The sequence below is a fragment of the Momordica charantia genome (assembly GCF_013281855.1).
Source record: "Momordica charantia cultivar OHB3-1 chromosome 6 unlocalized genomic scaffold, Mcharantia_2.0 BLBB01000006.1, whole genome shotgun sequence".
Classification (NCBI taxonomy): domain Eukaryota; kingdom Viridiplantae; phylum Streptophyta; class Magnoliopsida; order Cucurbitales; family Cucurbitaceae; genus Momordica; species Momordica charantia.
In genome coordinates, this window is record NW_028275164.1 from 17,612,351 (window position 1) to 17,634,737 (window position 22,387).

At 38.2% G+C, this 22,387-nt stretch overlaps 1 protein-coding gene across 1 annotated transcript; it reads right to left on the reverse strand.

The window, feature by feature from the left end:
• Positions 1–19,776: 19,776 nt before the first annotated feature.
• LOC148210819 (uncharacterized) lies at positions 19,777–21,413 on the reverse strand. Its single transcript, XM_088125201.1, has 3 exons — positions 21,321–21,413; positions 20,212–20,361; positions 19,777–20,130 (listed from the first exon to the last, which is right to left on the reverse strand). The coding sequence occupies exons 1-3, from the start codon at positions 21,411–21,413 to the stop codon at positions 19,777–19,779; spliced, it is 597 nt and encodes a 198-aa protein (XP_087981327.1).
• Between the last annotated feature and the right edge of the window lie 974 nt (positions 21,414–22,387).

Sequence of the window (22,387 nt, forward strand, 5' to 3'; positions counted from 1 at the left end):
CGAGATGCTTGTTTCAGTCCATATATGGATCGTTTAAGCTTGCAAACCTTTTGCTCTTGACCTTGTGCTATGAACCCTTTGGGTTAAGACATATGAATACTTTCTTCAAGATTGCCATTCAGAAAAGCAGTCTTGACGTCCAGTTGCCATATCTCATAGTCATAATATGTGGCAATGGACAAAAGTATTCTGATGGACTTAAGTATAGCTATAGGGGATAAGGTTTCTTCATAGTCCACCCCTTCCATTTATGTGTAGCCTTTTGCCACAACTCTCGCCTTATAGGTCTGTACCTTTCCTTCGGCGTCTCGTTTTCGCTTATAGATCCATTTGCACCCTATAGGTTTTACCTCGTCAGGTTGATCTACAAGTTTTCAAACGGAATTGAAGTACATCGACTCCATTTCCAGGTCCATTGCTTTGACCCATTGTCATTGTCAGTATCTTCCATTGCCTTTTTGTAGGTCAATGGATCCACGACGCCGTCATCAGGTATGACAACTTGAGTTTCAGTTAAAGCCACGTAGCGATCAGGTTGTGACACAATCCTCCCACTATGGCGAGGCACCCTCAATACTTGAGGTGGATGCGACTGACGTGATGTACTGGCTTTATCAACAACTCGTGTTGTAGTGCCAGTTTGATCAACAACTCTTATTGATGTGCTTGTAGCCTCTTCGGAAATCTCGTTAATCACTAGCTTACTTCGTGGTTTATGATCTCGAACGTGGTCTTCTTCCAAGAAAGTGACATTTATTGATACAAACACTCTGTTTTCTTGAGCATCGAAGAATAGACCACCTCTCGTCTCTTTAGGGTAACCTACGAATAGGCATACTTTTGAACGAGGTTCCACTTTCTTTGGGTTAGTTATGAGCACGTGTGGTGGATATAAAGTTGCATTTAGCATGACATTACTTTCATTAATATAATTGTTATATTGATGTATGCTTACCATGCATGATTATAGTTTTAATTTCTTAAATTTTATAAGAGTTATAAAGTGTGGTGGATAGAAATTAAAATCCATAATAAAGAATTGCATGCAAACATAGGGTCTAAGTTAATTAATTTTAAAGGAGTTTAAAATTAATTAGACCTTAGATTATATCTTCTAATATGATTATGGGGTAGTCTTTTATTTTATTTTAACTAGGTTTAAAATGAAATGATAAAAGACTAAATATAAAATATTGCCTATAAGGCAACCGTGTCTAAGGAAGGTTCTGTCTAGGTTGAGGTATTTAAGCTGACTGTAAGGGAACACCTCTACCTGGGAACCGACCTGGGGGTTGAATTAGTCAATATTTTATATACATGCAATAATGTCGTTGGTTTATTTTAGTGTTTAATGAACTAAAACATTATTGTACAACTACCAATATAATAGTTATATTAGGCTGACTAAAAAATCACTTAGTTAATTTCACTTAGTCGGGATTTATCTAAGTAATATACCCTAGTCTTAGAATACTAAGTGGGAGCTAAAGAAAATATGTAATATACAGCGTATATATTTGATATACAAAGTATATATAACATACTTTTCTCTCTCTATCACGTTCTCCTTTTATATTCACATTGTGAGTTCCATGCTCGGCCTCGTGTCGCCCTGGGCACGGCCTCCCTACGGAAGGTGTTTGCATGGTTCAATCGAGGTGAATGGAGATAGTATTCATAGTAAGTGGAAGAAGGACGTGTGACAACACATTCTACGGTCTCCGCCATTGGTTTGCACCGTGAGATTTCATACATGACTTGTGTGTCGTCTTGGAGCAACCATCCCTACGAAGGGTTCATTGTATGGAATCAAAACCAAGGCAAACTCGAGAAATGGATAAGGGTCTCTTAGGTTTTGCTCCAATATTTTCCTTCCCTACGACGGGATTATTGGGGTGGATCTCTGAGGTCTAAAAATGACGGGTCACACTTACGGGGAGTTGTTAAGTTAGTTAGCAATTTCCTAACCAAATAAACGATGACTAAAGTTTATAGGAATAAGAGTTATTCTGGTGTAAAATTTAGTTGAGAACGTCTCAATTCAATGAAGGAGTACCTGTCTGCCCTACGGTAGCTGTTGCTCTAAATCACTGAAGCGTCGTTGCAAAACAATTTTGTTAGGGTCCTTAATTACTTTTGCTAAAATTTGATTGGGTTTAAAGACTAAGGCATGAAACTGATATAGGTTTGTTTTTACTTTCGGCATGTCTACTTCCATTATTGCACTCCTAGTCGCTCAAAAACTTAACGGCGAGAATTACAAACAATGGAAATCGAATCTAAACACTATTCTCGTGATAGATGATCTGAGGTTCGTCTTGCAAGAGAATTGTCCTCAAGTTCCTGCGCCTAACGCCACTGTGGCGGTGCGCAACGTCTATGACAGGTGGATCAAGGCAACCGATAAGGCCAAGGTCTACATCTTGACGAGCATATCTGATGTGCTTACCAAGAAGCATGAGGACACAGTCACTAGTAAGGAGATCATGGATCGCTGCATAGCATGTTTGGACAACCGTCCTCACAGGCTTTACATGAAGCCCTTAAGTTCATTTACAACTCCCGCATGAAGGAGGGCTCCTCAGTGCGAGAACACGTTCTCAACCTGATGGTCCACTTCAACGTGGCAGAGTCGAACGTGGCTGTCATAGACGAGCAAAGTTAGGTCAGCTTCATTCTGGAATCTCTTCCGAAGAGTTTCCTTCCATTCCGCAGCAATGCGGTTATGAATAAGCTAGAGTACACTCTTACCACGCTCTTAAACGAGCTGCAGACCTACCAATCTCTTATGAAAAGTAAGGGACAGGAAGGGGAGGCAAATGTTGCCACCTCAAAGAGGTTCAATCGAGGTTCGTCCTCTGGAACCAAGTTTGCGCCCTCTTCTTCTGGAAGTAAGACTTTTAAGAAGACGGTTGCTGGTAAGGGGTCTAAGCCTGACTCCGCTACTGCCGCTGCCAAGAAAGGCAAGGCCAAGGTTGCAGAGAAAGGAAAGTGTTTCCACTGCAATATGGATGGGCATTGGAAGTGCAACTGCCCAAAGTACTTGGCCGAAAAGAAAAAAGCCAACGAAGGTAAATATGATTTACTTGTTTTGGAAACATGTTTAGTGGAGAACGATGACTTCGCCTGGATACTGGATTCCGGAGCCACTAATCACGTTTGTTCTTCATTTCAGGAAATTAGTTCCTTGAGGCAACTTGACGCCGGAGAGTCGACTCTCAAAGTCGGAACTGGAGAGATCGTCTCAACTGTGGCGGTAGGGGAGCTCAAGTTGTTTACAAATAAGAATATGTATATATTATTAGATAATGTGTACGTGGTTCCTAAAATTAAAAGGAATTTAATTTCAGTTTCTTGTTTGTTAGAACATTTGTATTCCATTTCATTTAATTTGAATGAAGCGTTCATTTCAAGAAATGGTGTTAATATTTGTTCTGCTTTGCTTGAAAACAACTTGTATGTACAATTCTTTACCACTATGTGATTCTTGTCTTGAAGGCAATATGACTAAAAGACCTTTCATTGGAAAAGGTTATCGAGCCAAAGAGCCCTTAGAACTTATACATTCAGACCTTTGTGGTCCGATAAATGTTAAAGCTCGAGGAAGGTATGAATACTTCATCTCTTTTATAGATGATTATTCAAGGTATGATTATTTATACCCAATGCAACATAAGTCTAAAGCCCTTGAAAAGTTCAAGGAGTACAAGACTGAAGTTGAAAATCAATTAGGTAAAACCATTAAAACATTTCGATCTAATCGGGGTGGAGAGTATATGGACTTGAGATTCCCGGACTATATGATAGAACATGGAATCACATCTCAACTCTCAGTCCCTGGTACACCTCAACTAAACGGTGTATTAGAAAGAAGAAACAGAACCCTGTTGGACATGGTTCGATCAATGATGAGCTATGCTCAGTTGCCTAACTCGTTTTGGGGTTATGCAGTGGAAACTGCGGTTTATATTTTGAACGTAGTTCCATCAAAGAGTGTTTCTGGAACACCCTTTGAGCTCTGGAAAGGTCGTAAAGCTAGTTTACGTCATTTCCGCATTTGAGGATGCCTGGCATACGTGCTCATGACTAACCCAAAGAAACTGAAACCTCGTTCAAAAGTATGCCTATTCGTAGGTTACCCTAAAGTGACGAGAGGTGGTCTCTTCTTCGATCCTCAAGAAAACAGGGTGTTTGTTTCGACAAATGCCACTTTCCTGGAAGAAGACCACGTTCGAGAGCATACACCAAGGAGTAAGGTAGTGATTAACGAGATTTTCGAAGAGGCTACAAACACGTCAACAAAAGTTGTTGATCAAACTGGCACTACAACAAGAGTTGTTGATGAAGCTAGTACATCACGTCAGTCACATCCACCTCAAGTATTGAGGGTGCCTCGACGTAGTGGGAAGATTGTGTCACAACCTGACCGCTACGTGGGTTTAACTGAAACCCAACTTGTCATACCTGATGACGACGTCGAGGATCCATTGACCTACAAAAATGCAATGGAAGATACTGACAAGAACAAATGGGTCAAAGCAATGGACCTGAAAATGGAGTCGATGTACTTCAATTCCGTTTGGGAACTTGTAGATCAAACTGACGGGGTAAAACCCATAGGGTGCAAATGGATCTATAAGCGAAAACGAGACGCTGAAGGAAAGGTACAAACCTATAAGGCGAGACTTGTGGCAAAAGGCTACACACAAAGGGAAGGGGTGGACTATGAAGAAACCTTCTCCCCTGTAGCTATGTTTAAGTCCTCTAGAATACTTTTGTCCATTGCCACATATTATGACTATGAGATATGGCAAATGGACGTCAAGACTGCTTTTCTGAATGGCAAGCTTGAAGAAAGTATTTATATGTCTCAACCCGAAGGGTTCATAGCTCGATATCAAGAGCAAAAGGTTTGCAAGCTTAAACGGTCCATATATGGACTGAAACAAGCATCTCGATTTTGGAACATAAGGTTTGATACTACGATCAAATCATATGGTTTTGACCAAAACGTTGATGAACCTTGTGTATACAAGAAGGTCGTCAAGAACAATGTAGCCTTCTTAGTATTGTACGTGGATGATATCCTACTCATTGGGAATGATGTAGGATACCTCACTGACATAAAGAAATGGCTAGCGACTGAGTTCCAAATGAAGGATTTGGGAGAAGCTCAGTATGTTCTTCGCAGCCAAATTCTAAGGGATCGTAAGAACAGAACGTTAGCCTTGTCTCAAGCAACTTATATCGACAAGATGCTTGTTCAATATTCGATGCAGAATTCCAAGAAAGGTTTATTACCCTTCAGGCATGGAATTCATCTGTCTAAGGAACAATGTCCTAAGACACCTCAAGAAGTTGAGGATATGAGACATATACACTATGCTTAAGCAGTGGGCAGCTTGATGTACGCTATGCTGTGCACGAGGTCTGACATTTGCTATGCAGTAGGGATGGTCAGTAGGTACCAATTCAACCCTCAGGATATGATCACTGGACTGCTGTTAAGGGAATCCTCGAGTATCTTAGGAGAACGAGGGACTACAAGCTCGTGTATGGCTCTAAGAATTTGATCCTTACAGGATACACTGATTCTGGCTTCCAAACAGACAAGGATTCAAGGAAATCCAGATCGGGGTCAGTATTCACTCTTAACGGAGGAGCTGTAGTTTGTCGAAGCATCAAACAAGGATGCATCCTGACTCCACCATTGACGCTGAGTACGTTGCAGCTTGTGAAGCAGCAAAAGAGGCGGTTTGTCTTAGAAAGTTCTTGACATATTTGGAAGTCGTTCAAAACATGAACTTACCCATCACACTTTATTATGATAACAGTGGTGCTGTGGCAAATTCTAAAAAACCTCGAAGCCACAAGAGAGGCAAACACATCGAAAGGAAGTACCACCTTATACGGGAGATAGTGCAACGAGGAGATGTGATTGTCACAAAGATAGCTTCGGAGCACAACATTGCTGATCCTTTTACGTCGACACTTACTGCTAAAGTGTTTGAGGACCATCTAGAAAGTCTAGGTCTACGAGCATTATACAGTTAGTCTAGGGCAAGTGGGAGAAATGTAATAGGTATAGTGTATGCCCTAGTTTATTGTATTTTCCCTTTGCTTTATGATAATGTACACCCCACTCGAGTTTAGTTCAAGTGGAAGTTTGTTGGGTGTGTTGCCCTAAACTCGTAATTTTTATTTTGTGTAAAAACAAATGTATATTCAATAAAGTTTTATTCAATAAATTTGTTGTTGAATTCATAGCATTGCATTGTCCAAAATCCAATAAACTAAACATCCGAGGTTATTTTAGTGTAACCGGGACAGTATATGTATTGGATATATATTTGATATACTGGGTATATAATTGATATACCCCTGATATACGATGTATATGTTTGATATACCCCAGATATACAAGTGGATAATGTCCCGTGAATATCCTGGGTACCTTATCCTAGCAACACTATGGATATGGCCCACTCTGTAAAGGTTATAGACGACTCGATCTAGGTCGTTCATGTGGAGACATGCGAGTGGGGGTATCCTATACAATGAGTTTGTATAAGATCGGACCACGAAATAGCCAATCTTTAGATGTAATACCGTTAACTAATAGATTGCTATTTCTTAAGATGACCAGGCAACTCATTCTCAATCCTGAGTGAGTTATGGACTCCTGCCCGTGAGGGATCGTCCTTTGATCTGTATAGGTGAGAGTGGCCCGAGTCGCCGACTCAACATTCCTACCATTTTGGGGACGAGACCGAGTGGGGAGTTAGGAACATAACTTGAAGAAATGGAATTTATTCCTCCCCGACTTTAGGGGAGTAGATGAGTGTTCTCTTAAACGCTGATTACAGGACTTGAACAAGGGGCCCCACCCTCTCATTGGCCCGAGAGGGACTTCCGGTTATTGGTCGGACCATAACCGGGTTGTTCATTAGAGGAGCAGTGGTATTTAAGGAGTAAAATGTAACTCAAGAGAAAAACGGTAATTTGACCCAACTTGAGTTACAAGCACTCGTGAAGGATTGGCTTGTCATTTATAGTCGTATATCCGTGGATACGAAAACATTCTATAGTGAGAAGAGTGCAACTGCGGGTGTTTAGTGGAGTGACTCGTTTTAACGAATGTTGATTAACTCGGTAAATGAGTTTGACCGATTAATCTTGTATCGTTGGAGCTTCGGATCTGTAGGTCTATTAGGTCCCCTTGATAGCTCATAACGGGTAAAACGAGGATCAAGTTTTTGGAAGAATTTGAACTGTTCAAATTACTTAAGGGATTATATGTATATTGATACATTTTAATATATAGTTAATTCTAAATTAAAACTATATATTATGAGAGAAATTATTTGAATGAGATTCAAATAAAATTAATATGAATAAAATTCATATTAAAATTATAGGTTAAAAATAATGTGCATAAGATGTACATTAAAACTATAGGTTATACGAGAGAAATGCTATGGAATATGATTCTATTTATGAGATAAATAATTAAGTGTTAATTATTTGATATATATATATATATTCATTAATTATTATATATATATATATATTTATTATATATATATATATTAATTAATTATTATATATATATATATATTATTAATATTATTATTCATATTTAACTCCGCTGCAAAATTGCAGGGGAGTGGACAGTTAAGTGACGTGGGGTAACTCCCCACGTCACTGCTTTTGTTTGTTCTTCTTTTTGCAGTTGTGCAAAAACAGAGAACACAGAACAAAAGAAGAAAAACTCCCAATATCTCTCAAGCGCTTTCTCAATACACCTTCTCATTCCAAACGGTGCTCCCACAAGCACGATCTCGAAACCCAAGAGGATAGCAAGGAAGATTTTCTGGTGGTGTTCGTAGGAAATCAAATTGAAGAAGTGTTCTTCAAAGGTAAGGAAAAACTAGTTTTTCCCCTGTGTTTTCATTTTTGTAAGTTTTGGTTTTGTTTCTCAAAAATCAAGAACGATGGTCTTCTTCCGCTCCGGGATTCACATCCCTTCATTAGTATCACTAAATCCTTTCAGTACAGATGGATATTTCTTATAATGCAATCCATAGTCCATAGTGTATTTCAAGTATTTTAAAACTCTGACTAACGCATTCCAATGATCATGCCCAAGATTGCTAGTGTATCTTGCCAATCTTCCTACTGAATATGCAATATCAGGTCTTGTACAATTCAGTATGTACATTAAACTACCCACAACTCTAGAGTATTCTAAAGAAGATACACCTTCATCATGGTTCTTCTTCAATTTACAATTTGGATCAAACGGAGTAACTACCGGCTTACTCTCAAAATGACCAAATTTTCTCAACAGTTTCTCTATGTAATGAAATTGAGAAAGTATATATTCATTTGGATTTCTTGTTATTTTGATTTCAAGGTTAACATCAGCAAAACCAAGGTCTTTCATATCAAAGTTGGAATTCAATGACTTCTATGGTTTTAGTGGAATTCCACATATAAACAAAAAATGATGCAATCTTGATCTATGGTTTTAATATAGACACATTTGTCAGCCTCATTTATCTTAAATCCATTAGATAACATAGTGTGATCAAACTTCTCATGCCATTATTTGGGTGTTTATTTCAACCCATAAAAAGACTTGACAAGTTTACAAACTTTATTTTGAAGTCCTTTTACAACAAACCCTTCAGGTTGTTCCATATATATTTCTTTATCTAAGTCTCCATTTAAAAACGCTATTTTTACATCCATTTGGTGTATTTCCAAATTTTGTAAAGCTGTTATAGCAATTAACATCCTTATAAATGTAATTCTCATCACTAGAGAGTAGGTATCAAATAAATCTAGCCCGTCATTCTGACGATAGCCTTTAAATACTAAACGGGCTTTATACTTATCAATAGTGCCACCAGTTTTTAGCTTTCTTTTGAAAATCTATTTATTTCCAATTGGTTTACTTCTAGGAGGTAAATCAACCAATACCAAGGTATTGTTATGCAAAATGAATTCTATCTCACTATTGATAGCTTATATCCAATAAGGTGCATCCGGAGAAGACACAGCTTCTTGAAAGTTTTGAGGTTCCCCTTCTATCATATAAGTTATGAAATCAGGTCCAAGGAAGTAGTTTTCTTAGCTCTTTTACTTCTTCTAGGTTCGGTCTCAGTTTCCTGATCATTTTGACCATTTGAAGAGCTAGCCTCAATGATTCCTTTTGGTACCATTACCTTCTGGTCTTTCTTCTTTAAAAGAAAATATATCCTCAAAGAATTCAGCTTCAATAGATTCGATAATAGTATTTTTATTAATATCAGGTATTTCTGATTTAATCATCAGGAATCTATAAGCAACACTATGCATAGCATATCCTATAAAGACACAATCAACTGTCTTAGGTCTAAGTTTTGTCCTTTTTGGCAAAGGAACTTGTATCTTTGCCAAACACCCCCACACTTTCAGTATTTTATATGAGGATAACTTCCTTTTCCACACTTCATAAGGTGACTTATTAGTCTTTATACGTGGAATTTTATTTAAGATAAAATTTGCTGTAAGCAAAGCATCCCCCCACAAATTATGGGATAAACTTGAACTATTTAACATGCAATTAACCATGTCCTTCAAAATTTGGTTCTTTCTTTCAGCTACACCATTTTGTAGTGGGATATTTGGGCATACTTCGTTTAGGATGTGAGCAAGATTTAGGGTGGTGAGGTAGAAGATCATCTTCTGTTGCCATCTTTTGAAGTTTTCTCCCTTGAACTTCTCTGGTTTTCAGCATGAGATTTGACAATGGTCGATCCCATCATCGCACGAGCATTGGTGGAAGTGTTTGCATCCATGGTAATTGTCTTCATATTGTTGGGGGTAAATATACGTTATATATGTAAACTGAATAACACTAGCAAAAATTTACAACATAACTGACTACAAACAATACAAAATCGAACAACTTGATGAACACTAAAACTTGATAAAAAAAATAGTCGAGGCACGCTTCAATAGCACTAACCTGAAAACAATTATTCGCTCCGCACAAGTTGTTAGCAGACTACAGCGATCGTCTCAGCAGGATACAACAACTAACTCCGGTAGAACTGCAACCTCGAACTACTCGAATCTAGCAGAACTCTTAGATACTTGCTCTCAACATAAACAAGAAGAACAACTCAAAAGAAGAGATAACTCTTGTGAGAGGAGGATGAACTCAAATGAGAATTGCTTGATATCTCAAATGAATACAACAACAACTATTTATAGTTGTCCAAAATAAGTAACGTCTCACAAGTTTTTAACACATGTGTAACCTTTTTACATATGTTACATATGTAACTTAACACATGCAAAGTTACAAATGTGTAACTTTGTAACCTTAACAAAATAAAGAAACAATTTTCCATTTAAATATATAACTTCAAGTTTAATAAATAAAGAAATAAAACCACTAAAGAAATAAACATATTCACAACGTATATGTGAATAAGTATCTTTAAATTTCACTTTCTTTCACACCTTTAAATCCAACAGAAATTTCGTGATCCTTATAATAAGTTCACGTGGAGAAGGAAGGAGAGAGTCAACCATGGAAGCTTTAAAGGTCCTAAGGAACACCTTCTTCCTCCACGTTAGTTTGATCAACCATTTCACTCTCAAAACATTGTTCTCTAAAAACTTTTTTTATGATCTTTGTAATACCTTTTTTTTCCTTTATAGAAAAGTTCAAAATGATATAACTTTTGTATATGTGTATATATGTGTGTGTGATTTGGTGTACTTTTGGTTTTTATTTGTTAGGTTGAGTTTTGGCTACGTATAAGAACTTTGGTAGGTGGGCTCTTGAATAAAAGCATATCATATTATTTAATTTCAATATATTTCCATTTGAGAGTCGAACATTATTTGCGATGATTTGGTTATAAACTTTTTTTTTTAGTACAATTTGGTTACGAAGTTAAAAGAAGTCGATAGTGTTTTTGGTATGCGGATTTAGTTACATTTTATTTTATCCAAATTAATCTCTGCCAATCATAAACAATACAAGTTGTTACCTTAAACTCCGTTCGATGTATTTTTAGTTATCTTCTTTTTGTAGTACGTAGGGGATTTGAACTCAAACCTTTTGGTCGAGATATAGTTAAGTTATACTCGATCATGTTGGTTATTTTTACTAATTTTTAAACACAGTGTCTCTTTGTGTGTGTATTTTTCTTCTTTTTGGAAGAATCTATAAGCAATTCACTAATTGAACGAAGTCGTTATAAATGGGAAGGGGGAAGATCACCTCGTCCCTAACGAGAGATGAATAGGGAAGGAGGAGTGACGAAGTAGATAAATAAGAGATCGACACAGAGGAGGGAGGATAGATAGGAGAAAATGAGAAGATAGAAAAGATAAAAAAATAAAATAGAAAAAATTAATTATTTAAGTAGAGTTTAATATAAAATCAATACATTTGGTCACATCCTTTACAAGAGTATAAGTTGGCAAATTTTGTATCACCGTTTAATGACCACTTTATTATTTTGTGAGGTCTACGACTGAGAGTCAACTCAAATTTATAATTATAATTCAAGACTTAAACAAAATGGATGTTAAATATTTTAGAGTTTTAGGAGCTAATGTATTAATGGGTAGTTAATTTCACATAAAGTAGTGGTGAGTGGATATGTAACTTGAGAAGTAATTTTCGGCTGAGTGACTTACAGCATAATGCTGTTAATGGAAGAGAAATTTAAGGTTAAGTGGCCAGTTGGTAGGGGTGAACAAAATACCTCGTAAAACTGAACCGACAGACCAAAACCGACCGAACCAAGTCGGTTCGGTTGGTTTCAACTGCAGGTCAGTCGGTGTCGGTTTTACCTTTTGTAAAACCAACCAGTCGGTCGATTGGTGGTTCCAGATGAGGAAAAACTGACCAACCAACCGATTTTATGTTAGATGGGGGAGGTGATGCATTTTTCGAAGTGGTTTTGAGAAAATCCATGGGCTTTTCTCGAAACCACACACCTTTTTATATTATTTTAATTGTTTCTCTTCCCTCTCTCGTTTCCCCAAATCACTCATTATTTATTTTTTCATTTATTACTATTTCTCTCTCTTTTCTCCCATCTCTCAAAATCTTCCCTCTCACTTTTCACGTTTTATCTTCTTATCTCTTAGATTCTAGTGTCATTTTAGATCTTTTTTTTTTACCATGTCTTCTTTTCTTTTACTCATTATCAGTCTCCAAACTTATTTTTTTCTCATCGATGCAATTTTTCGAAGTTTTCTTAGTTATTATTTCTCGGGGACAATAGTGACAAACTCGTCGGATGCCTCCGCCGGTCGTCCTCACTGTCACAACAGCTCCGACCCAGTCGGTTTGTCTAAAACCGACCGACCGTCCAACTGTTCAATCGGTCAATGGAGAAGCAGCAACGACGACCGATCGATTTCCATTTCTGGAAACCGACGCATGGTTGGTCGACGTTAGTTTAGGCCTAAAAATCGAGCCGACCGACAGATGTTCACCCCTACCAAGTGGTTAATTTGACTTTGTTCCTATAAATACTTGTAATAATTTTTTATTTCATGAATCAAATATTTTTATTTCATGAATCAAATTCTTCTTTCGTAGACATTCTATCTTGCTTTCTTTCTATTACTTGTCTTTCTTTCTCATTACAATGGAAACTAAATATACAAAATTAAAAGTGGATAAACCATGCCCTAATTTGTTTGGTGACATTATTATTTTGTGATGGCAACATTTCACACTCGAAACGTTTGCTTTGTTGGAAAGAAAAAGCATGCAATGGGAAATTTGTTTCGGCTTGCCATTGTAGCTGGGCTTTAAAGTGAAGGAAATGACCCGAAATGAATAAAGGGGCAACTGCATAAATGGAAAAAATAAATAAGACATTTTAGAAAATGGCCAAACATATTAAATATTGTGTAAATGGCTAAATGACGTTTTTTTTAAAATCCTAAATACTATTTTAGACAAATATACCCCTATAGTTATATGTGCTTAATTTTAGGGATTTTATTTAGTACAGAAACTTGCAAAAACAACGCATCCTATGAATCAATTTTAAATAACCAAATTTAAACAACTAAAATCTAATTTGAAAATTGAAAGTATATTTTGAAAGTAGATAAATAAAAATTTATTCAAAATTTGACTAACGTTTAAAATTTATAAATTTATAAGTTAAAATCTAAAATCTAAAATTTAAAATTTCTAGTGGGGTAAATATATTTAATGAGTCCATACATAGTAGTATGCACTTACATTTCTAGGATCAATGTCTGCATTGGGTATCGCACTTCCATTTCAAGGTCAATGTCAATATCCACTGGTACTAGTGTTGCATTTTCATTTTGGGATAAATGTTGGTATCTACAAAGGCAATACCTATAATGTCTTCTACAACTAACTTCTTCCTATGATTTGTGAGCACAATCATGACCTATAATAAAAAACTTGAGGGGAAAATAGGAGGAAAGTAACTACAGGGGCTAAATTGCAAACTCCAACAAGAATAAGAAAGGAAGAGAGAAACAAACAGAAATAAAATTGAATAAGACTAAGAGAAAAGCAAACAAAAAGAAAATTGAATAAGACTAACCTTAGTCCATGTCCAAGCTAAGGGTAGTAGATACTAGAGCTTTTGCAATCATGACAAGTCCTAATGTGTAGGAAGCTACAGATACTAAAACAGATTTTCATGCTTTCACATCATTGATCTCAAACACCTTAAAAGTGTGGTCTGAGTGATTTGTTTTGGTCTCAACTGCCATCATATAGAAATGCGATTAGTATAGAATTCACTATTGCCAAACAGTAATCGTTTTAGTAACATATGCACACTGTATATATCAATAGATACACGTAAAATTACTAGTGAGTTGATGGTAAGTTGTGGTCTACACTTCATTTATGAGGTCAATGTCAATATTTACAGTGGTTTGTGTCGCACTTTCTTTTATGCGTTGATGGTGAATTGTGGTCTACACTGAAGTCGCACTTCCATTTATTAGGTAAATGTAAGTATCAATAGTAGTCTACAGTCCCATTTATGGGGTCAATGTCAGTACATACGATGGTCTACATTGGGTGGTATTGCACTTCCATTTCGAGGTCAATATCAATATCTACAGTGATCTGTACTAGTGTTGCATTTTAATCTGGGGATAAATGTTGGTATCTACAAAGGTAATACGTATAATGTTTTCCATAACTAACTTGTTTCTATGATTTGTAAGCACAATCGTGATCTATAATAAAGAACTTTAGGGGAAAAGAAGGAGAAAGTAATTTGAGGGGCTAAGTTACAAACTCCAACAACAATAGGAATGGGAGAGAGAAGCAAATAGAAAGAAAATTGAATAAGACTAAGAGAAAAGTAAACAAAAAGAAAATTGAATAAAACTAACCTCAATTCATGTCCAAGCCAAGGGTAATAGATACCATGAGACTTTTGCAATCATGACACGACCTAATGTGTAGGAAACTACAGATACTAAAACAGGTTTATGGTCTGAGTGATTCGTTTTGGTCTCAACTACCATCATATAGCAATGCAATTAGTATAGAATTCACTATTGTCGATAGGAGAGGAAGAATGAGACTTAATCCATTGTTGTAGCGAAGAGCTTGTAAGATACAATTGGTCGTTTAGTTGGTTGCTGCAGAGGGGAAATATATGGGAGATCGCTTAAGACTAAAACTTAAAAGTGGAGATATAAAAATCAATTAAATCCCTTAAATATCGGAAACAAATCTATGTGAGTTGGTTTCAAACCAGTAGAAACAAGATTTGAATTGAAAAGCAAGTTTGTTGGATATTTAAATAATACTTGTAAATGCCAAAAAAAAACATAGAAAGGGCATTGTGGGGAAAAACCAAAAAATATTAAATTTCAAAGACATTCTTTAGTAATTTTTGCAAAATTATAAACAAATGGACATTTTCTTAGCTAGGTTCATGAGTTTTTTAGTATAACAGAATTTTAAGGTGAGGACTCAAACCTAAAATCTTTTGGTCTGATTATATGATTTAACCGCCATGCTCAAGTTGATATATAAAAAATAGAAAAATGAGTAGCAAAATTTACAACTATCTCTTTTTATTTAAAATGTTGTTGGAGTACTATTATACAGAAAATCAGACAAATTTTTTAATTGTAAGCAACTACATTATAAATAACATAACATTAAAAATAGTAAATTGAAGACTAGTTTAACATGCAAGATATTCATTGCTCGGCAATTTTTTCTTCTTTGGTACAACCATACGGATTGAGCTATATTTAAAATATTTTGCAAATCTAAGTACCAACTCGAACATTATATTAAGTTATCATAAATTCGACCGTGAAGGTCGTGTGATTATTTAAAAAGATATATTTATATATATATATAATCATGAATTGAAAAAAAAAAGAATATATAATCATGAGTAAAAAAATTATTTAAAAAGAAATGGAATAAAAAAAATTGTAAAACAAAGTAAAGAAAACTTGGGAAATTGACTCATATGACCCTCTCAAGTTTCGAATGTGCACAAATAATCCACCCCTCAAAAATAGTTTTGAATGACCCAAATCAGCTTTTTCAGACTTGTCAGTGGAAGTAAATGTACCAAACTACCCCTTCAATTGCAGCATAAATTCCCAAGCGGAAACGCGTTTTTCCTGGCCGAAAGAGTGAAAAATGATAATGTTTTGCAATGAATTCTCAGGCGAAATTGCATGTTTCCCACCCGAAAACTGGCTAAAAATGCTAATTTTGGGTTGTTTATGGGCGAGAATTGGCGAGAAATGAGGTTGACTTATAATGAATTCTCAGCCGTTAACTGGTATTATTTCGCCCGAGAATTTAAGGTTTTCCAATTAATTCAAACAACCAACTCTCCCATCTGTGCACTTCAGCAAACCAGTCTTCTTCATTTGTGCACTTCGTACTCAGCTTTGCAGATAACAAAAAGAATATTTTACATTGAAAAGTACCTCTTCCATCTGACCATGCAGTTTGTTTGTAGCTAAGTATGATTTCTACACGAACGAGGTAGGTGAAATGTCCTTTACAAAAAATGGTCCTTTTTCATCTTTTTCGTCTCTGAAGTCGCACATTTATATGCCTGCCCTTTTGTTTTTTGTTTATTTGGAAACGTTTGAGTGCATTTTTGTGGTTTTTATTTTTCCTTTGAGAACGACATGTTTAGGGCATGAGGGTCTGTATTTTTGCATGATTCTCGGGCGAAGTTAGAGTTATTCACGGTAGAAAATCACCATATAATATGATTTTCGGCAGAGAATCATATTATATTCGGGCGTGAATTCTCGCCCGAAAGACAAGAACTTCTACCCGAGAATTTCGAATTTTGAAGGCTTCTTTTTCCACATGCAGGATGTCTCGCCTATTTGTTAGCTATAGTGGTAGGTGGAATGAGTCACAATTTATATATGAAGGTGGAATTATGGGAGGTTTGGATGTGGATGACTGTATAACTTATGACGAGCTCCTTAGTGCTATGTTCAGCCTTACCCGAATAGATCCGGACCGGTTCAAAATCTTAATACACTGTGTATATAAGTTCAATCTGTAATACCAGGTTCCGACGTATTACATCTTTGATGACCATAGCCTTAGTTTTTTTTAAGAGGCCCTCCACATCCCGTCGAAATCTCATTGTATGTATATGTTGTACCAAAGGAAATACATGGCAGTGGAAGCAGTTCAATGAATCTTAACATTCCAGAAGCATAAGCATTCCAATCATTTCCCCACCAGGTAGGACAGATCGTTCCGTATTATGCATCATCGCTTCCTTTTAATTCCACGTTAACAGGCCCATCATGTTTTGTCCCATCAATGATGCCGCTGACGGACAATGTAGTCCCATGTAACTTGGGTGACGATGAAACAAACTATTGCAGTCAATGGGACGATAACAATGAAAATGACGTGAAGTACGAGACTGAGGATGATGACAACCACGATACTGAATTCGAGGATGATGTTGATTTTGACAACGAGGAGGAAGTAGACCCAGTGGAGTGCCCCCAGACCAAAAAAAAGTATGGTCTTTCTGAGAAGAAAGAAGAGCATATCTACCTTGAAGACCTTCTGGAAAGTCGCCTATGGAAAGAGCATACCCAACCAATATGAGCCTGTCCAAGACTTGCCATTCTAATGGAATAGAGTTTCCCTGCGTATTGATTCATTACCGACTGAACGGGAAATGTTTGCTTCTATTCTTTCTCTCCATGTAGCCGGTCCATCATCAGACCTCTCAACCGAAGTGCACGTGGTCAGTACGAATGCACCGTCCACAACTGGCCAAGCTTCTTGCTCAAGGGAAATTGTTAGGACAGGTGATGAAGTTTTTTTGTCAACGATCAGCCTCATCATTGGGCTGGGCCTGGTCGACCCAACCCGAAGAAGTAATGGTCCAAGTTTGGCCCAGGCCCAAGCCCTACGGGCCTCAAGTATTGTTTGGGTCAGCCCAACCACTCAAACTTAGGCTCATAGCCCAATCCATGGGCCTAAGTTGATGAGCTAAAGTTGGATTGGGCTTCGATCGGCCCGTATATTAATATATTTTTAATTATTTGAGCCTGATGATGAGGCTGAGTCAACAAAGGACATTGCGATAGGGAGTACTTTTCGATCGAAAGAAGATTTGCAGTTCAAACTCTCAGTGTATGTAATAAAGATGAATTTTGAATATCGCGTGAAGAAGTCGACAAAAAGTTTGTACACTGTCGGATGCACCGAGGATGGATGCAAATAGAGCATGCGTTCAAGGAAAATTAAAGGTTCAGATACTTTCCTTATCTCTACATTCTACGAGGTGCACAGTTGCACTCGTGAAGTAATGAAACATGACCACCGGCAAGCTCGAAGTTGTGTGGTGGGTCAAATTATAAAGTTCACATTTGAGGATGTAAGTCATCATTATAGACCGAAGGATATTGTTAATGACATGTGGAAAAATTATGGCGTTAACATTCGATATGAAAAGGCGTGACGTGCGAGAGAAAGGGCTTTGGAACTACTAATGGGATCGCCAAAGAAGTTGTACACTTTTTTGCATAAATATGGTGAGGTGTTGAAATCGGTGAACCCAGGCACAGTATTTTCATTGAAGTTGAGGACGATAAATATTTCCAATATGCATTCATGGCCCTAGGCTACTCTATCCGAGGGTTTAGAAGTTGCATTCGCACCGTACTTGTCAACGACGGTGCACATCTGAAGGGAAAATATAAAGATATGATATTGATAGCCTTTTCTATTGATGGTAATAATCGGATATATCCACTTGCATTTGGAATCTAGACAGGGAAACAGACAACTCATAGACTTGGTTCTTGGAGCGAGTGAAGAGTTATATTGGAGACGTTGAAGGATTGGTTTTCGTGTCTGACCGGCACCAAACCATTGTCTTTCCCACTACTAAACACGTCAATTGCATGCATCACGTGCAGATGAACTTGAATGATAAGTTCAAAATTAGGAGCGAGGGCATGAAATGGCTATACCTCCTAGCAGCTAAGGCATTCAAGAAGTCTACCTTCAGGTATTATTGGAATCTGCTTGCGGGATTCCCAGAACTGCGAAAGTACTTGGAGGAACTCAGGTTCGATAAATGGTCACGCGCATATCAACCTGGGTTGAGGTACAATCAGATGACAACTAACATTGGAGAGTCCATAAATGCAGTTCTAGTGCACGCATGATATTTGCCTGTCACTGCATTATTAGAACATTGTAGGGCACTTCTGCAATGATGATTTTACGAGCGGCGGACGTACGCATCGACCAGAGCATCCATTCTTACTGATTATGCTGAGGAGATTGTTAAGGGTGCAGTAGAGCAGGCCCGACGACATACGATTAGACCGATTGATAATTATGAGTACGAGGTACATAATGGTAGCAGCAAAGTGCGTGTCAACCTAAACAGTAAGAGTTGTATGTGTAAGCAGTTTGACTACTACCAGATTCCGTGCTCTCACACTGTCGTTGCCGCCATGCATCGTAATGTTAGTATATACACGTTGTGTTCGCCTAAGTATAAATTAGAAACGCTTCTTAACGCGTACGCCGAACCAATCTACCCATTAGGTTATAAGGAGGACTGGTCTTTACCCGACGACTTTGTTGAGTACACCATGGAGCCTTCGAAGTTCGTTGCAAGAGTTGGAAAACGGCAAACAGTACGGATACCTTCAGCAGGCGAGCCTCAACAGATACATAAATGCAACAGGTGTGAAATGGAAGGTTACAATAGGAAAACTTGCCACCAACCATTATGAACAACCGAGTCTTAGTTCGATGTATGACTTACTTATATCCATGTATTTTCTTTTTTGTGTGATCGGAAACTGATTCTCATATATTTGGGCGAAATGTTGATAAAATTTTGTCTTACTTAAACAATTTTGAGAGATAATTAACGTCTGTTCTCGGGCAGGATGTTGATAGCTCAGGCAAAATTTTCACATTCTCCCCTATGAAATATTTTAGTGACTTCCATTGCACTCACTGAAATATTTCTCGGGCGAGAATAGCCCGAATTCGCTCGTAAAATATTTCAGTGATTTCCATGCTTGGTTGTTTTTGGGTGGAATATGAATAGTCGATGTTGTATTGTTGGATTGCAAAGTTGGCTTGCATAATTGTTTCGTTTTATGTATCAATTTGCCTTTTTAACATATTTGTCTTATAGGAAGCAAGATAAGTAGTTTGTAAGAGCTAGGTAATAAAATGATGTCATAGTACTAATAAACGAAGTGGATTAAGAATATAGATCGATTTGCCCACATTTCTATGGCTAATTTCTCCTTAAAGAAACTAATGTTGTCCTGAGTAAAACTGGTCATATTTGACCCCGTTACATCATACTCGAAGTATTTAATGCAAAACATCCCGCAGTCACCAGACCCACTTTGCTGGGGCGCGGACGTTACCTGATGAACGCGCCATGGTGAGTTCGATAGTGTCAGCCTCAGTACCTGAACACCGGCCTTGTGCATCAACGTCGGTAGGACAATGGCCATCAGCCTCAACTCGGACTCTAGAGCTGGCAAGGGTGTCATCAACCTCCTCGAATCCCACACGATGATCTCACCTTCCTACAGATCGATGTCTAGCATATAATCCAATGGTTATCACTGATGTTGTATGGCAGGTAAACACCATCCAGATCAAGCCACCGTGTCTGATAGTCGATGTGCGTCCCATCCATGTAGCTCATGATGGTCTTGCACTTGCCAGACCAATCGTATTCCGCTGCAACTCTCACAAGCTGCTACGTTCGGGCCGGTCATACGTTGGTATAGTCCGTCTGTTCGTCGAAGAAAGTTCTGCAACGAAAAAAAATTTTGGTTAGCACATGAATTTATACGTACAATCAGCGTATGAGATATATATATATCACTTACCGCAAAGACGATGTCATTGATGGTCAATATTTGACAACACAAGTCTTACCGTTGCTCGAGTTTGTTCCACGTGAACATGAAGAGCAAATCAATCACCTATATAAGTTATTGTTATTAGGAAAAAAAATAACAGTACAACACACATTTAGGGTTTCGAACCCGTACCTCACTCGTCATCCACTTGTCCGGGGTGATAAGGTCATAAAACCATGTCTTTCCTCGATCACCGTAACATGAGTGCGAGTGGCGCAGTCGGCTTAGGGTTCGTCATCCAAGCATGAAACTTCTAGACTTGTTCAAGGGGGACGTGGACTAGTGGGTCATATCGCATTACCATCTTCCGCTTCCCGTTCGCCATGATATTGAACTAGCCCCGAAGCTTTCATGGGAGCTTCCTCTTCCGAGACCCCCGCCGTGGCTTCTGGCGTTCAACGGGTTGTGACAGCATACGTACCTCATCCGGGTCCGGATGCGATGTCGATGTATACTCAACATTCTGAGATTTTATTCTTCTAACCCTTCCGCATCAGAATCCGTGAAATCCTCGGTGTATTCGTCCTAGATAAATTATGTTAGCAGATAAAATCTTGTGTTTAGAGGTGAAAGGTCAAAAATAAATACCTCGTCGCTCATAGATAACTCTAACGGATGTGAATCGATCATAATATGGTCCATCGGTCTGCTCTGAACAAGAGTCTCCTCGAGAGGGGTAGCCTCGCAACGCGCATGTAGACTGGTCTCCATACGCTCCTTGTGCACGTCCTCTGTACCATGTCTTCCTTGCGCGACAAGGCCGGTGGATGCTGTTGAAACAGGGCACAGTACCCTTCGTCAGACCATGGTTAAGATCGAATTTGAACTGATGGATTACAAACACATACCTTGCGTTCTGGTTCAGCCTGGTCCCCAACCGTTTGGCCGGACTTATGTGCTTTTGTCCCGTGCACGTTCACATGGGGAGGGTCGATGATCATGTCATCTGTGCCTTTCCCCATCCCTAGGAGATGGTGTAGAACCATCACCACCCTTAGGACCATCACCCCGACCATTGGCGTCAGTGGGTCCACCACTAGGTCTGCTAGTGGGTTCATCACTAGGTCCGCCACTGGGTGCATCACTAGAACCATCTCCTGGCCCAGTACCATCATCGCAGCTGCCTCTTCTCATGTCATTCGGGTCAACAGGTAAACCCTATTCAATGGAGGACAAGTTAGTTCCCGCTAAATGAAAAAGACATCATAGTTAGTATAAGTGAAAACTGTTACTACCTTAGCGATTCTTCGTAAGAACTTTCGGATGTTCAGCCTCAATACCTCCCATTCTATCGTCAATGCGCTTCAAACGTTTCTCAACTCTCATCAAATGCACACTGAACGTGCATACCTTCTTACCACTTCCATTCTCCTTAGCCTCCACATGGACGTCTTCTCTGACACCTTCATCGACGTTCGCTCCTTGTCCCCCATCATCATTCTCTGGTCCTGCATATTCACTTGATGGTTCAGCAGCATCGTTCTCACGTGGGACTTCATCCTCATCTTCGGGCTCGGGTGGTTCGAACGCCCTATTTAGGAAGGTCGTCTCAGCCTCCGTTGCTTCTATTGATCGAGTTCTTCTCTACAGCAATGGTAATGAACGTGTCGGCATAAATATGGAAATTAAAGAAAGTTATAGGTATAAACAGGATTTAACTTACTGTGCTAGATCGGAAAATCTCTTTGTCCAACACATGCCATCCAGTTGAATTCCACCGAAGAATACGTGGCACGACGTCCAGATTTACCTTATTGGTCACACGCCCAATAAGAAAGATATAGTCTTGTAGGCCCACACCTGTATGTATAAGTGGTGGACGTTATAGACCAATTGAAAGGAACGAAAATTGGAAACAAGTATTTATGCTCATACCTGGAACGCCTAAGGGAAACCGTAGACATTGTACGATTTC